The sequence below is a fragment of the Anguilla rostrata genome, chromosome 13 (genome assembly GCF_018555375.3).
Source record: "Anguilla rostrata isolate EN2019 chromosome 13, ASM1855537v3, whole genome shotgun sequence".
NCBI classification, from domain to species: Eukaryota; Metazoa; Chordata; class Actinopteri; order Anguilliformes; family Anguillidae; genus Anguilla; species Anguilla rostrata.
In genome coordinates, this window is record NC_057945.1 from 31,094,778 (window position 1) to 31,112,390 (window position 17,613).

The 17,613-nt window shown below is 40.9% G+C and overlaps 1 protein-coding gene across 1 annotated transcript; it reads right to left on the reverse strand.

The window, feature by feature from the left end:
* Positions 1–391: 391 nt before the first annotated feature.
* LOC135237124 (1-phosphatidylinositol 4,5-bisphosphate phosphodiesterase eta-2-like) lies at positions 392–17,533 on the reverse strand. The gene is made up of 20 exons (XM_064303898.1): positions 16,610–17,533; positions 15,158–15,304; positions 13,850–14,093; positions 13,083–13,212; positions 12,607–12,777; positions 12,085–12,178; positions 11,225–11,428; positions 10,753–10,873; positions 10,306–10,477; positions 9,717–9,824; positions 8,735–8,830; positions 8,310–8,413; positions 7,873–7,961; positions 7,072–7,257; positions 6,506–6,613; positions 5,515–5,639; positions 4,920–5,004; positions 3,918–4,064; positions 3,581–3,660; positions 392–2,747 (listed from the first exon to the last, which is right to left on the reverse strand). The coding sequence occupies exons 1-20, from the start codon at positions 16,884–16,886 to the stop codon at positions 1,749–1,751; spliced, it is 3,687 nt and encodes a 1,228-aa protein (XP_064159968.1). The 5' UTR covers positions 16,887–17,533; the 3' UTR covers positions 392–1,748.
* Between the last annotated feature and the right edge of the window lie 80 nt (positions 17,534–17,613).

The following is a 17,613-nucleotide window of genomic DNA, read 5'->3' on the forward strand; positions in this document are numbered from 1 at the left end:
GACGACCTTTCTGCATAATGATGCCACCCGTGGTCTACCTGTTTCTCTCAATCGTTTATCTTGACCAAATTAGATTCGCGTCTAATGTCAGTTAAAACTCAGAAGTCAAAAGCTGGTGAAATATTATAAGGCTGTCTTTGAAAAACCCACAATGAAGGTTATTTCATTTAAATCTTATTTTGTTTGCTATGTAGGCCACTAAGCTTAAGACATGCACAGTATGTTTCTTTTTTTTAATCATAGGCTACTCTTGTTAAATTGTTCAAAACAAGATACAAAATACTGACAGTGACAGCTGAAATGTATATTGCTGAAATGACTTTCTGTAACCTGTATTTTACATTTGAATAAAAAAGAAAAAACTCAACTTAGTCAGGAAACTGAAGCACAGTTGACCAAGCTTGTGTTGACATTTATTTCTTGCATTTTGTTGGATAACATCTGTTGTACATTTGAGTTGAGTAACACTAATATGAAAAGAGGTCATTAGGATAATGCACATCACTGGCAGGTCCCAGGGGAAGTCCTTGTTTGTGCTGAGATCAGAACATCCTGCTAACTGAAGTGCTCCTTTTTATGCTACTAAATTGCAAATATGTTTGTTATTAGGACCTCATCAGTATCGAGACAAATTAAAAAAATACATACATTTATATTTGCTCAGACAGTGAGGTTGCAGCTAGCAATTAAGGCACAGTGATTCTCTTGTGAATTAGCATGTTGAAAGACACACACAGGTTCGGTACAGAACAGAAATTTTGAAAATAAATACACTTACAATTTAAATTTATATAGAAAAATATTAATATATTAATATAGAAATATTTAAATATTTATTTAAATACATAAATACTACATTAACCCAATGAAACCATTACAATATACATATGTTATATTACCATTATTATGTATAATTTTAGAAATCTCTTTTCATATTCTAATTCTCAATCTCCACCTGTCCTTTTTCTCAGAAGAGTGAAATGTAAATAACATTTGCACAAAAATGATCATATGGCAAAGAGAATGGTCATGATTATAAATGATAATATTCATTGATTATTACTTAAAATATAACCTTAACAAGAAGTTCTCTTTTTTTTGTTAGAAATTTAAATGCACAGCTTAGCTTATTAGGTTCTGGACACTACCCTAACCAGAATTGACATCTCAATGTTAGACAAATTCATGAAAGGACATATTGATGGTAAAAATAAAAATAAAATAAAAAATGCAAATCAAATCATTATAATGGCAAAACCCATAGTCAAAATGCATAGTCAAAATGTCAAGGATGACACAGTTTACTAGGCAACTGTTCCACACACATCAATTGCAAACCAGAAACCAGTTCCTCATTAAATACCCTAAATGAGTCATTCAAATACCCACAAGGCAGTTTTAATTCCTGAAAAGGAAGTAGAAAACAGACAGGAAGTTCACAAAAAAGAAAACAGAGTACATCAGTAGAAGGGTATTGGAGTTCAAAAGGCCTCTTCATCTGACTGTTGGTCATCTTAGCAGTTCTGCTCTAGCGTTCCAAGAGGTGCCGAACAAAACAAAAGAGAAAGATCTGAGCGCATAACTTCACAGTCTCTGGTGTTTTAACCATCGAGAGAGCACTCTCCATGGGTGGGCCCTGAGATGCTAATTAATCTCATCACAGTGCTATCCGTGGGAGGGCCTCAAGGAGCTAACCACAGCACAGAGTACTCTGTGAATGGGTCTTGGCTGGGCAGTTAGGGCACCAGTCAGCTCTTACCAGTGAAGAATATGGGAGATTTACCGCGGATTTCGTCCATCTTCTGGTCAAAGAGAGCGCTCATCTCTCTCTGCAGCGTTCCCACGGCCGGCCGCCTGTCATCGGGCCAGCGCGACGGCAGGAAGTCGATGCTGTCCAGGCTGTCCGAGCTGTCCGCACTGCTGGGGGAGTCGCTGTCAGAGAGGCTTTCAGAGTCAGACACGGCCTGCGCCAGCCTTCTGCCAATGCCCGTGCCCGTGCACCCAGGCCTCTGCCAGTTTAAGCTGGACCTGCCGCCCGGTGCCGGGGGTGTGGGGGAGGGGAGTCTCCTCCTGGGCATGCTGCAGGACCGCGTGTTTCCCGGCTGGGGGTCGGAGCCGTGTTTGTTGCGCCGGGTGTCCAGGCTCCTTCTGGCCCAGGGGGAGGGAGGCAGTTTGGGTTGGGGCCAGTCCGCGGGCGGGGGATGGTTGTCAGTTTCTTGGGGGGGTTCAGGCTGCACCCACCTCGACTCCGATGTCACTCTCTCCCGCTGGGTTGGTTCCGGCCTGTGGGGAGATCCAAGCTCTTGGCTGGAACCCCCTTTGGAGCCGACCGCCCACCGGATGCAGCCGGTGGCCACACTACCCCTTCTGGGGCTGTGGCTGGACAGGCGGTTAAGGAGGCCCTGCTCTTTATGCACCGGCTCCTGGATCTGCACCCTGTTTGCGCGCCTGAGTGGCTCGCTCTGCACCAACCTGCCCGGTATCTGTCCATCATTCAGGTCCCCAGTGGCGCCACGCTGGTCTCGCACCTGTTCAGACTCCGAATCAGAGCTGTCCTCCTCAACGGGGGGCTTGTGGCCCCGCCTCCGGGCTTTGTGCCGGGCCTTGGTGGGGCCGTTCGCCGCTCTGTGCAGGAGCTTTTCCCGAAAAGTAGGCTTGCGCTTCAGCTGCACAAACGTGTCGCTGTCCGGAGAGCCCTGATTATGGCTTCTGTGAAATATCCCTTTTATTCCACTGGCAGGTTTCACCTGAAATTTAAGAGAAGCAGGTGTCATTCCACATGTTCTCAGTGAATGCGTATGATTGCCCTATATTGCTCTACAGGTTCGGTACGTGAGACTCTGGTCTATCCAACTTCTTTTGACAGTAAATTTCAAATGTTGCAGTAGATAAAATATATTTTTGCTTAATTATCTGCCTTGCTAGAACTATAATCAACATCTATTCAAACTTGATATAAAATTACAAAACAATTAGAGACAGTAGCCATTAACTTACTGATTAATGTGTATTAGAATGTTTATCCTCCATCTCCCTCTAGTGAGCAGTCTGCAAACTGCTGCTTTGAGCAGCAATACAATATTCTTTCAGTAACTCCTGTCTTCCAAAGATTAGATCCATTTTATGCCTTACAGTATCTCAATATGTCATATTATGATGTGTATCTTGACATTCTTTGGTTTGTTGTTTTCATTTAGTTAAGAAACCACCAGACATGCTTATATGTGCTTTTTTACATTGATCACATTTCAAATATTAAATGTAGTAACCTACATATTTAAACATCTATCAAATCTACAAAAGTTGTACAATGAGATGGGGACCCTACAAACTGAAACCCTCCCTGACTAGAGATAATATGCTAAATAGAGTCTCTTAGAGCTATTACCATATTATGACACAGCTTTTCAGATAAAGACAACTAGTTTGATTGGCAGTATTAACCTTATCTCTCTCACTTTCTGAGAACAATGTACTGCTCTCTCATTTAACAGGGCCAGGACAGCTTACTTGACACTGAGTTAAATTTACATAATTGTACTGTGTGAAATCGTGAACAAGCCCCAACACTGATACCTACCTTACTAGTGATGTCATTCACAGCGACATGAACAAAAATAGAAGCCTCTTCTATACCTTCCAAATGCACGTGCCGATATCCTGTAAAATAATATACAAAATATCACTTCAAGTACTTCAGATTACGGAAATATTCATAGAAAAAAAATTCATGAGTAACCTGACGGTAATCAAAACATTCACAACCAAGCATGGTAATATCAGAAAATGTTTGCATTGCTGGACACAGACAGGAGAGAAAACTCGATTTGAAACAGAAAGTTCATTGCATGTCCTTAAAGAGACCCCTGATGTGAGGTAAGGTATGAATGTGTGGGGTCAGACGTGAAGGCGTGCACCTGGCAGCATGCTCGTGAAGGCAATGGTCCTCTGTCCAATGAAGTCCCTGCCGATGGGGTCGTGATCCCACACCAGGAAGCGCACCAGCGCGATCTGTGGCATGTGGAGAGTGAAGACGAGGGTCTCCTCCCACATGGGATTGAATCCTGGCGTGGAGGGTGGGATGGGAAGCCAGAGAGAGAATCAAGTAATTTAACCAAACTGGAACAAAAACATAATGAGGAATTAAAAATAACATGTATGTAATTATACCTCAGTATACAGGCAGTGACGTCATTTTGTTATGTGCCACACCTGTGTTGGTTTACATACTGTGTAAAAGGTCTGAGTGATAAGCAAAGTTACACTGGGCTAGGCTATACAGTACAACAACAACAAAAAAAACTAAATGGGTTGCTCATTATGTCAAAAAATTTGTTTTTCATTTTGGATTAGCCAAAATTCTGCTCTAGTAGCATGTGATCTATAATATTTGCATTCTTTTTTTCAGATAAATATTTTTTTTACTGTTGTGTCTTTTTTGCCCTACATGCAAGCGCTAGAATGTATTGCATTGCAGCACATAATAAAAGTACAAGCAATTACGCCAAGTGCCAAAAACAGAATCCGGCAAGGTACTGTTTAATTTATTTTAAAAATAACTGTTATGTAGTGAAGTAGAGGTTCTTTCCTATCAGTAAGAACACAGAGAAGGCAGAACAGGTTCCCCATAATAGCAGTTTGCAGGTATTGTTATTATCATTATTGTTGTTGTTGTGTTTATTATTATTATTCTGATCTACAATCTAACAAGTTTCCTTCACTCAGCAGAAAATGTATCAATCATGGTAATAAGAGATATAAAAAGAGGTGCGTGCTTTAGCACTTTACGGCCTACCATCAGAGACTTCAGCTATCTCCGAGGAGCTCATTGCACCCATTCAAACCCAGTGTTTCGGAACACTTTGTTAAATATGTACTGTGCTGAAGGCCAGCCCACCCATGATTACTCTGGTGCATACCATTGTCATCCACAACCCGAGTCTGGTCCTTGCAGCAGTCCACCGGCAGGCCGATGATCTCCACCTCCACATAGGGATCAATAATCTACAGAAAGGACAACGCCTGGTTACGCAGCAGCCCCGAACCCCACAGCACACCATCACATGGACTAGTGCTAACGCAGGGGAATAGGTTCGGTAATACATTAGAATAGGTTTGGTAATACATTAGAATATGACTAAAATATTATAACAGCATTTCATGTTATTAAATATGTACAATTGTCAGTTGGTGCACAAAGAAAGTGAGGAACAATACTGCATCAGTACAGTAAAATCCAGGAATTTTGACCTCTGTGACCTTTAATGTTTGAACAATGTGATTGGGGACAACATTTGTGTAAAGGGTGACTGGTATCCATGAATTAATATGGTAAGAAAAGAACAATTTCTTTTCATTTCAGAAAGATAAATATATACTCAAAGAGATATAAAAGTATATTTAAACATTTTAATCCAACACACAAGACAGATGTACTTTTTGCCTTTGAAAATTGGGTGCTGAACCACAAATGTGAAAGTTTTTCAGAACCTCCCTCCGAATTCCTGTCCTCACCTCGCCTCGATCCCCCAGCATGGAGCCTTTTGGCTTGGGTAGCTGCTGGCCACTGATTATCTTCAGTATCAACTGCGTCTTTACCTGGTCTTGCCAGGAGTCCTCCAACATAGGGTTAAAGGCACCTTAAAGAGACAACATGTCCATCTCAATTATTCAAAAGTTTCTTCACACTTTGTATGCCTTGCATGAAGATAACTGCCATTATGCAAAAGTATAAGTTAGTTAATCAAAAAAATGTGAAACCTTTAGGGTGGGAAAATGCTGAGTAACCATAATACTCGGTATGCACAATAAATGTGCTTTAAAAGCAAAGGAAAAGCTAAAATCCACTCAAAGCTCTCCCTGCAACAGTATAAACTCAGAGAATTCCCAATGTTCTGGAAACCAGAACTTAATCAACCAAATTGGTAACTGCAATTATGCTTTAACAATATCAGGATCTGCATTACACATTATACTATGTCAATACAGCATTAAATGAAACATATCATATAAAAAATGCTGCTAAGAATATTAGGTGGGAAAATCAATCCTGTTTCATATGAAGAAGAAAAAGCAGTCTGCAAAAGAGGCCAAAGCTAGCAGGGCACTAAAAAGAAGGTGGACTGTTTGGAAGCACACTGACATATCCATGGTGGCTAGAGACATAAAAAAGGTTCAAAAGAGATCCCAATTACCACAAGATTATTATTACTATTTATTTTTTTTTATTTTTTTTTACAATTTATTGCATCAAATTAAGAGTGGCCTATTTAAAAAATGCTACAGCAAATGCAAGTGATTAAAATCAATATATAAAGGATTCACATTCTAAAATTTCATGTAACTCTTTAAGTTTTCAACATCTCAGTGTTTCTGAATTTCCCAAAGCATTTTTTTTTATCTGAGTCGTTCTACAATATTTTTTTTTAAAGCTCAAATGAATTATCCAGTGGTAACCCCTATGCTGGTGGGTGCTGAGGCACTACTAGAAGCAACTGGTGCTCACCTTTACACATGCACTTGGGTTTCAGGATGTACCCACAGTTACCATTGCTGGAGAATTTGGCTCTGTTGAGCTGCAGAACTCTGCCTTCTGACTGGTAGTTTAAGGCAACTGATGTGGGAAAAAATTCAAACAATTGAAACATTCAAACTATTTGGAACACATAAGCCATAAGGCAGTAAGGGAACCCAGGACACAAATTTGGAAGAAAATAAATGTGGTGTCGCACAGTGTATATACAATATACAATAAACATTATATTCATGCTGTGATGTTTGCCAGAAGTGAAAAAGAATCACATAACAATAAACCAAATATACTCTAAAATGGTGGAATCACCATTTCCCTCATAATACCTCTTCTCAGTTGAAAAGGGAGTGCCATAACAGACTATAATCTACACTGCTAAATCGCATACTATCTGCAACCACACCCCTTAATGTTAATTAATGTCAAACAAGCAAATCAGAACACTTGGATCTCAAGCACTGGGCAAAATAGCACATCAAATGTGAAACTCATGGAGTTCAATATCCAGGATGTAGTTTATCTGTGATAAAATGTACTACCCAGATGGCAACCGGAGTTCCAGAAAGGCTGGGGGTTGTAGTTGCTGGAGTCCACACGGTAGGAAGAAGGGTAGACGCGCACAAGTTGCCTCTGGTTGAAGCGCACAAACTGGGCTGGCTTCAGCTGCATGATCTGAGTGGCCTTGGTCTCACTGAGTGATGATACCTGCCAACTGCATGTTGCCGCTGCGGCCCAATGAACACACGCACACAAGCACACGCACACGCACGCACACACACCACACACACACACACACACACACACACAGGTTACACCCTCTTCTCAGCACGCTGTTCTCTGAAGCACACCTAAATGCTGGAGACATACACTAGTATTAACTAATTAACCACTAACATTCTATTTATAACCTAAAGGGATGAAAATAATTATTTCTATTTAAAAAGAACAAGGAATAGATCTGGGATACTAAAATAGGCATAGGAATGACGTCACTTTTCACTTAGAAACCAGAGAGGAGCTACACCAATCACAGAGTGTGCTATTAATAAAGAACAGGATGATGCCTACGTCGAGTGATGGCTGTATTCCAGCTATGCTGTACTTCCAGGATCCCTTAGTTGTATCTAGGCAGTATAGCCCAACTGAAGGTAGGCACAATTTACTGTTATTTCTTGCTACCAATGTACTCCATGATTGATGGAGAGCTCCTTTCTGGTTACTATGTGGAAAAGTGGCGACATGTCTTTATCCCTATTTTATTATCCTGGATTGGACTGTACTGAGAGATGCATTACCAGTGAAATCACACTCTTTAGTCTAGGTTCAATTTCTCTTCTCACCTTGTGTCTCAATGTCATGGACACGGACAGATTTAGTGTACTTGACCAGGTCAGACAGGGCTCGGGCAAGCCGCATGGTCTTCCTCCTCCTGTTGGGAACGTGACAGAGGAGCTCAGTAAGAGTCCTTGACAATCAGCGTTTCAACAGATAAATATGTTCATAGTTCAACTTAACTGAATTTATTCCATTTAAAGAATGACTGAAATTCACACAGGATGTTGCAGAGATTGTTGTTGCAAATGTTGCTGGGCATTCAGAATTACAAGAAATGAAGAGTGTTTAACATTTTAATTAAATACTCTTAATAATAGTAATAATAATAATAATAATAATAATAATAATAATAATGTACAACAAACCATTAAAAAAAATTAATTTAGTAGAGAAATAGAGGCTCCTGGGTAGATCAGCCCACGATGTGCAGATATAGCAGTACCTGCTGTAATGCACCACAGCTCCCCTGGGGGCAGTAGAGGAGCTCTCCTGATCCGTATCAGTGTCCTCAAGGCTGGATCCCTTCTTTACTTTCACTCGCCGTCTCTTTAAGGAAAAAAAACGAAGAGGACCAGCCTTCACTGCGAGGTTAATTCTCCAAGCTCAATAGCTTTCCAGGATGTGACATCATCTGTGAAGAATCAGAGCAGCATACAGACTGTACTTCTCAGACTGCACTGTAACATGCTTCGAGGAGTGCGCCAGGTCACAGAGGTTGGACTTTTCCACTCCAGCGTGAATGGGATGAAGACAAGAGGAGTGAAGCAGGTCACAGGGGGTTAAGGTGAGAGATATTTTGGTTTTGGAGAGGACATGAGCAGAGGCTGGGAGGTGTTTAAGGGAAGGTGCTTACGGAGAGGGAATGACCTTGCGTTTGAAGCTTCCCATGAGGGACCTGTTGAGGGGCTTGTTGGTCCCGGGGTTTGCATCGGTGGTGCTGTCTGTGCCTTCCTCACTCTTACCCTGAAATAAAAGCACAGCTTCCACTGGCAACTGGCACACTCAACGTGCGGGAAGAGCAGAGCTGACCACTGAGGAGCGGAAGTATTTCATCGCCATAGAAACATTCAAAGGCTCTCAAGTTTTTATACGGTTTTTTGTTGTGAAAAGGTAATACTCAAAGTCTCAATGGTGCTCCAACAATGTGTGGACCCCTAATTCTCAGTTTCATAGTCTATGACTTTCACAAGAATGCAAAGTACAAATACTGCAACTGAACCACAAGTTCATATAGGCTACTATATGTATTAACTTATAACGTAAAGTTTGTTTTCATAAAACTATATCATTACACATAAGACAATATTATACCTAACATATACACTGTGCACTGCGTATATGCACACTGACTCAGCAAGGGACCGAAACATGGCTTGCTGGAAATTAATAGTAATAATCAGTAATCATAATATATAGCCCTATGTACTTTGTATTATACTAACTATAATTAAGACATGAAACAACAGTATTATTACCCCTCTAACAAATATTACACACTTTTGTGTGTATTATGTCAGTTGTGTAGTATAGCATGCCAGCATTATATTTTAGAAAGACAACATATTTGAAATGGTTACTCATGGAACCTTTGAGTGGTACCATATCTAGCAATGTCAACCATGCTAGAAAACAAAAAAAATGTTTACTGTCAATACCGCCTTCAATTATTACTTGAAGGCGGTATTGACAGTAATCAACTTGGTGCATCAAGCATTTTGATAGTGTATTATTTTCATTCCTTCCAGAAAACATAACTGTTCAGTTATTTGTGACGACGTAGTGGTGAAAATGTGCTATGACATACATTTTACAGGTTTCAGTTTACTGAAAGAGGGTCCTGCACACTTACATCTGCACTTGTCACCTTGTTTTCATCTTCAGTCTCTTCACCGCTGTCTTCATCAGACACATCCCCTTCCTCTGCATTCGCATCAATGTTTGCAGGGAGTTTCTTCCCCTAAAGATATAATTTAACAATACTGCTGAAAACCAACGATACACACCATAGAACATGACATGCATGAACATACAATTAAATCATAATACTGTAACTGTTCATTAACCCATCAGGTAATATCCAGGTGGATGCTACATATGTTGGTGGCGTTTGAAACGATTTTCTCTCCATAACTGTAAAGCACTGTAAAGGCACTTAGTACACGGAATACATTTAAATATGATGATAATAATTATTATTATTATAATCCTCATAGTATAAAATCTGCGTTCAGTAATTTCTTTTATAATCATTCAAAGCTGGTGTATTACAGTGGTTGGTATCAGTGACCCCCTGAGCAAGTTGTTAATTTATAACTTTGCCCCTGGTGGTGAAAGAAATTTAAGCCTCCAACTGCCTTGAGGTTTTACACAGCACTGCTGACATTTCTATCGTATGCTTTTAGCCTCATTCACACTGTTTGACAGAAACACTGATTTACCTTAACCAGAATTTTCCCTTTCAGCATCTCTGGAGAGGGGAGACGTCTGCATTCGTTCATATTAATGGAGGACAGGTCCAGCTTGTCTTGAAGCACCTCCAAGAGATACTGAGCCATCTTCTTCTGTTGGGGTACTGTGCAGTGGTTCTCAATAGACAGAATCACAGGGTATCTGGGAAAGCATGCAATATATGATAATAAATTCCACAATGAACTCCAAGTGAACTGGAAATTCAGACACATGATTTCCAGCAATTTAATAGACATTTCGTAATGCGATAATGAATGTAGTGGGACGTAGAGGTTGGAGAATCGCACAAATTGACAAATTAATATCTCCATAAAAGTAAACTTGTTGCTAAAAAATACTTAAAAGGTTTAGGGCCTACTGTTTATATATTTAGTTGCTATACTTCAAATAACAAAATTAGCTTGGGCTACACCTACTGGCTTTTGGAAAATGCATATTTGTTGATTGTTTCTATGACATCTTTGAAGAAAATTTTTGAAGTGAGGGTATAGCCATGGCGCACAATTGGCTCTCCATCCGGACCATCCCAGCAGTCAACTGGAAACAAAACAGAGGTAAAGAAGTAGTTTTTTCCTCTCCCAAACTAATACATTTCTCTCCATGAAAAAAGGGGTGCAATTCTCTCATTATCTGAAATTCTAATCTATAATGCTAACAAGTGTTAATGTACATGATATATATGAATAAATGTTAATGCTAACATATAAATATTGATCGTCACAACAGCCAAAAGGAATTGTGCTATCGAAGTACTCAATGATACTCAACTCATGCCCTTTAAATTCATACACATGAGTAATGAGTAAGGAATACTGTGAATGTACGGGTGAAGATTCCATTCATCAGAACGATGGGGGAGGGTGTGGTTGTCCTGACAGAGAATCTGACCTTCGACGCAGCGACAGCCGGCCTGCAGTACGTAAGTGTACATATCCACCCTGGACTGGGAGAGCAGCTGGTCGCCCGTCAGGTAGGTGTTGTGCGAGGAATTGATGAAGTAGTTGGTGAGAGGCTGGGTCATATCCTGGTTCACCTCATAGTGCTCCGAGTTGAAGATGTCTCCCGCAGGACTCCGCATGTAGTTGGTAAAGCCTGGAGGGGTCAATAAATGTTCTTTTTTTTTGTTTTTGTTTTGGGGGGGGGGGGGCAATTTTTGTCTCTGATTTGATTACCCCAATTAGATATACTCAACCTTATCATTGCTGCAACATCTACCACCACATTAGGTAACAGTGCAGGGAGCCTTGCCCTGTGCATACCTTACCTCCCTGCCCACATGTCTCAACAACACTGCCCTTGAGTTGTTTTTAAATATACCTCTAGGAAAATTATAATTACACAATGATTTTTCTTCCTCTTGGTTTTGAGGTTATGGTTCTTAAACTTGCAAAATCCAGCGACAACAATGCACAATTTCAGGCGTCACAATACTACAGGAGAGACAGATCCAAGGAGGTGTGACAAATGTCACACTGAAGACAACTGGTAGCCTATATGTATAGGTTGTTGGGAAGAACTAATACAGAAGAGATCTGTGGAATCTGGTCAACTCAAAGAACCCTACCCTGACAAGACAGAAACAACTGTATCCTACTGCGGTGGAAATAGTCGTCTAATACAGGGGTGTCAAACTGAATCCCAACAGGGCCGCAGTATCTGTGGTTTCCTTTCAATCAGCTGCCAATTAAGGCCATGAGAACACTGGCAGAAGTGCTGCAGACAGAGAGTATTCAGGAGCAACTTCTTACCATCAATGCCAAGAACCAGCAAATCCTGGTTTTCAGGACAGGGCTCAAACTTGCTCACAATTTCCAGGCAATGCTCTCTTGTCACATTGCTCATCTTAAAAGACAAAAATAATTGAATTAATACAGATTAAAAGCAAATAAAAGGAACCCAGAATGTGAAGTAGACTGAAGTATCGAACAACTTCTGATAGCAAGTCAAAAAACAGATCAAAAGACTTCATTTAATCATTATAATCCAGTATTATCTATCTATAGATCAAATATACTGCAGATATACAGTTTTGTGTGAATCCACAAGGTTTATCTTATTCTGGCACATGACACTGAAGTTGGGGTACTCTCATTGGAGCAATTCAAGTCCAACATTACACAAAGAGGACATCACACTCAACAAAGACAGCATGCATATTTTACAATGCTACCAATAATTAAGAAAGGGCAAGTTGTAGCAAGACGGTCTGTGTAAATTGACACAGGAAGAGACAGAACAGTCATCCCACATACGAGCCTGGATGATCTGACCTTCTGTTCGATCACCAGGAAGCGGATCAGGTCATCTGTGTCCATGTAGTCCTTGTGGTTGCTGTAGGTGAGCATGAGAAGGTACAGATCACGGCGTGTGGACATGGTCTTGTAGAAGGTGCAGAACTCCTCGAAGGCCAGCGTGCCTTGGTTGTCATCCGTGTCCGCTTCCTGGAAAAGGAAGAGGTGAATGCAGGTGTTACACATTTTCTACATAAAGTCAGTTTGGTGAGGTCTTTATAGTAACTGCCGAAATTGCCAAACAAACCGAGTTTGGGAAGAAAAAATCTTGCTTTTAAGTTAAGGTTAAGGGCAAATGTTGGTTGCAACCCAGCGTCAATGTCCTTAAAACAGCACAACTCTCAAACTATCTCCAGTAAAAAAAAAGTTATACAATTAATTTATACATTATACATACATACATAATACACAATAATTAATACAATTAAGACTATTCAAAATTGTGATGAGAGCACCTTGAACATCTGCTTGACTTTTTGTCTGGGAAGGTTCACATTCAGCTTGTGGAGAAGCTGAAGTACTTCTCCAATACTCAGGCAGCCATCGCCATTTTTGTCTGCCTCCGTGAAGGTCTGCTTCAGCCACATGACATAAGGGTTAAGGGAGAAGTGCAGGGAGGGAGAAATGAGCTATCACTACTGAGGTAGGTAATTATTCATCATGGAAATGGCAGTCAGCACTGGTTATGGTTGTGATTTTCAGTGGCAAGGCAGAAGACCAGCCTGTCTGGCACAGCTTGGTAAGTTTTGTCTGGGGAATTTAAGGCAGTGTGGGCATGGTTTTATTGATGGAAAATGGTTAACAAGAGGACTTTCATCTCAACAGATCAATAGAACATGTGGTACAATTAAAAAAATAAATGCAAAAATCCACAATAAAAACAAAAACTAGATGAAATTAGGGTAGTAATAGTACATAATGACTGTTTACATTTTGTATCTGTTAACAATGACAATACTCATAGTGTATTGCTTAATTTATAGTCTATGGCTTACAGTAGACCCCATTTAAACAGTGGACATAATTCAATTCTGGCACCCGTATTTGGTCTCCGGGCCTTGACTTGGACACCCCTTTCTCTGACTTACTACACTGACTTACTCTGACCTTGACCTCGGTAACAGTGAATGCAAATCCTTTTTTGTTGTGGCTGTGAGCACCCAGTAATGGTGTACGGACTTTGAGGTTCCGAGTGATGCTCCCGCAGCAGCTGAAAGGATATTGATCTCGGGTGCGCTGTCGCTTGGCCAGGCTGTCCTCATCACTGATGCCCGCCATGAGGTACTTCAGGCCTGTGATCCAGGTGCGTGCCTCTTCCCCGGTGCTGGTGACGAGGTCCAGCGACTGCATGTGGGCTCCATAGTAAATGGTGAAGCAGCAGTTGGGGTCAAAGTTGCGGTCCACGTAGCGCTGGAAGATCTCTGACTGCTTGCCCTCACAAACCTCGCGGATAGAGTCTATGGTAACTAAAGAGGGCAAAAATAGGTATAAAATGCATGAACATTAGTGCAGTGCAGAATTCAAATTCCCAAAAAGAATATGTAACAGTTTTACCACCTCAACCACCTTGACATGGAACTGTAATTACATTTACATTTGGATTAAAACATAACATTTTTAAATCATTTTTGTTGTCTCATACTTCCCCTCATCTGTATCCACTCGTTAGGAGTTGAGGCCTGAATTAAATACAAATCCTATGGGGCAGCAATAGAACCTGCAACCTCTTTGCTACAATCATTTATCAATCCTGAAACGCTTACCAAACAACTCAATCTCAATCTTCATCCTTTCATCCTTTCCTGAATAGCTGTTCTTGGTCACAAGAAATGATTGATTTCCCCACTACAGCTGGGACAGCCAAATCACTGCCTGTCTTCCACTGCAGATTAACCTGTTCATATTGCATCTTGGTTCAACAAACCCACTGAGCATTCATTCTAGTTTATGTGAGACTCAACACTAAACTTAAATCCACTTGCAACTTAAAACGCTATATCATCAAACCCCTTCTTGCACGTGATATTGCACTGCAAAATCCAGCACAAAATATTTCTTTAAAATGTATCCTTCCTATTCTTTTTAATCAACATGCATTTTCCCACAGACCACAGAAACTATGGATTAGTGATCTCATTTTCAAATCAATTAAATATTCAATCTGCACCAATTAACAATAGTGTACCTAAAGTAGACTGTTTAGCAACGAGTGGCCCCTTAAAAAAGGTTCTGTCATAAAATGTTGAGAGCAGCCTGAAACCTCTAACTGCCCTTGCACAGAGCACAGCACAGTATTAGCTGAGGGGACATAAGCACTTTAATGCACGCTGTCGTGGGATTATTTGGCTAGATCCCAGGTAAGTACTCCTAGACTGTATTCCAGGAATGTATACCGACTGTTCCGTTATGGTTGTTGTTCTGTCAGCTTCACTCCAGTATTTGTCCTGTGCTCACGTGATACGAAATTCCCAAATGCCCATCACGGGATTGGGCAGGGCCACAGTGAGCAGAGGGCACCGGGGGTACTCACTCTTGGCCCTCTGGTGCTTCCTGGAGGGCCGCCAGCGGACGCAGGACTTGTGCTCATCCAGGTAGTAGCAGCGCGTGAGGCCCCTGGAGGACCCGCGCAGCTTCACCATCCGAGTCCCGGCCTGCATGCAGCTCATGCACCTCTCCACTTTCGCCAGGCCAGAGAGGAGGGAGAGAGAGAACTTCAGCCAATGAGGAACCCACCCCTTTCAGACAATGGATACAGCAGCATTCCAGAACAGGCTGCCACACAGCCTTTCACAGGGGACAGTTTTCACAAGGAATTTTTTAAAAAAAGAAAACCATCTCAGCCGGAAAAGGATTTCCTGCCCCCTTAAAATTCATCAAGTTATCAACTTTTAAACTGGTGGATATGCACATTCAGAAAATAAACACAGAAGGCCATCATTTTTAATAATGGCTTAGGAATGCTTGTGATGGCAACATCAAGAATGATGCTTATGAATATGTTTAAAACATACTGTTGCTTAGGTTAAGGGTACATGAACTAATTACTTTTATTTGGCTATAGGGTTGTAACCCTATAGACCACAACTTTCAGACTATGTTCAAGCTTACAGTCATCCCCATGGTTCAATCAAACCTGCCAAATCATACCATAGGAAAGAGCCCTTAAATTATACCTATTTTTACATTTCTGATCTCATCAAATAGATGTGTTGGAATAAAGGGCATAGAAAATGAATAAGGAGAAAAGACATATTGTTTTAATTTAGCTTGATTAACCTAAATATCTATTTATTTACTATTTTTATGAATATAATAATACGCCTTTCCCACAAGATGAATGTTTAGACCACAATTAAAACAAGTGACAAGAACAAAAATCTAAAAACATAAAAGCAAACATTGTGTAGTTAATACTGTGGGAAATGCAAAACTTTCAGTGCTGCATAGGTATGAGTTATGCCCGGCCAACTGCAAGATATTGTCTCCAGCTTAGCGGAGTAAGATGCACATGAATGGCGTGTGTCCGTATCATCACCCTGCAAAATCTGGCATTTGGCCTAATTTCTGAGTTGCGATACTTCAAAGATAATCTGTTAACATCTGTTTGTACTTGTTGTGGGTAACAAGGTTTTTCCCCGCTGTTCACAAGTAATTAATGAAAGAAGAAAAGTAATAACACTGTTCATGACAACATTCTTTAGGTGATTTCATGTTGTCTGGCTATTGTAATTATTTGATACATGCAACATACTTTCATGGCAGAATGGAAAGAGTGAAACACCCCACTATTGCTTATGGAATGAAAGCACTGGGGAAAGGAATTCTGAGCAATGTAAAAAGTTATTTGTGTTAAGCTAGGGTCTCTTGTGAAAACAAGTCGCCTGTACAATGTCCCTGCGTAATACCTGATTAGGGGGGGTTAATGGGATTTTCAGACTAGCCACCGAATATAAACATTACTTTATCCAACATCATATCTTACCTATTTGCCCCATTCTCCATTTTGGTGTGGCCACAATGCTACCGCCAATCCAGAAAAACTCTTCCGCTAGCCGGGACACTGAAGATTTGTGCCATAGTTTCGGAGACGTCATCAGCACCGGAGTAGGAGACCTGAACGGGGAGGATGACCGCCTTCCGGGGGTGGTCGGCTCCAGGACTGGAGAACATGGAATCATAATCGGAGACGACGGCACCGGTGTAGGAGATGCAGTCATCTCTGATCTGATAGTTTTTGTCCTGTCAGTTCTTTTCTCCATGTAAAACCCACGGGGTCACAAATTTAGGATATTTGCCCGAAACCGCATATAGGTTACCTTTCTCCGTCGCTTGGCAATTCTGTTGCGAACACAAACACACTGATTAGTTTTCACGAAGGAAAAAAGGCTCATTTTATACTTCTGGGATGCAGCACAAGGTTGTCAATCAAATAGTTCCAGGAGGTTTTTGTGTAAACGCCAGAAGATTATTATAAATACAATCCAAATGTAATTTTTTTTTAGCTCAGGTGAACAGCCTGTTGTCATGAAAAGTTAGTCGAATGAAGATCTGGGTGCCTTTCATTGACCCTTGCGTGGCGTTGCACATTATACCAACGGTTGCAAGACCTGCCGAATTCCCACCCGGTTTATTATTAGTCTACATGTCTTCCAGATAATCCACATGTTACAGGCGAGAGTCCCTGTTCTTCTTTGGCAGGCGTCGGCTTTGTCTGAAGAAGGCCTACGTTTTGTGTCGCGCGTAAAAATCCTCCATTAACTTTCTTTCCAGTTCTTATTTCATTTGAAAATTAATAGTCATTAAGCAGTGACTTTGAGTCCTCCTTGCTTACATATTAGTTATTTAAAATGGTCGGTTAGCGTTGGCTGTAAATTACCCGACACCGAGTAAAACTGTGCAACATGTGTCAATCGGATATCCTAAATCCGTTCTCAAGCTTTATCCTAATCCATGGCTGAGGCTACAGCACTATGCAGGCAAAAGGAT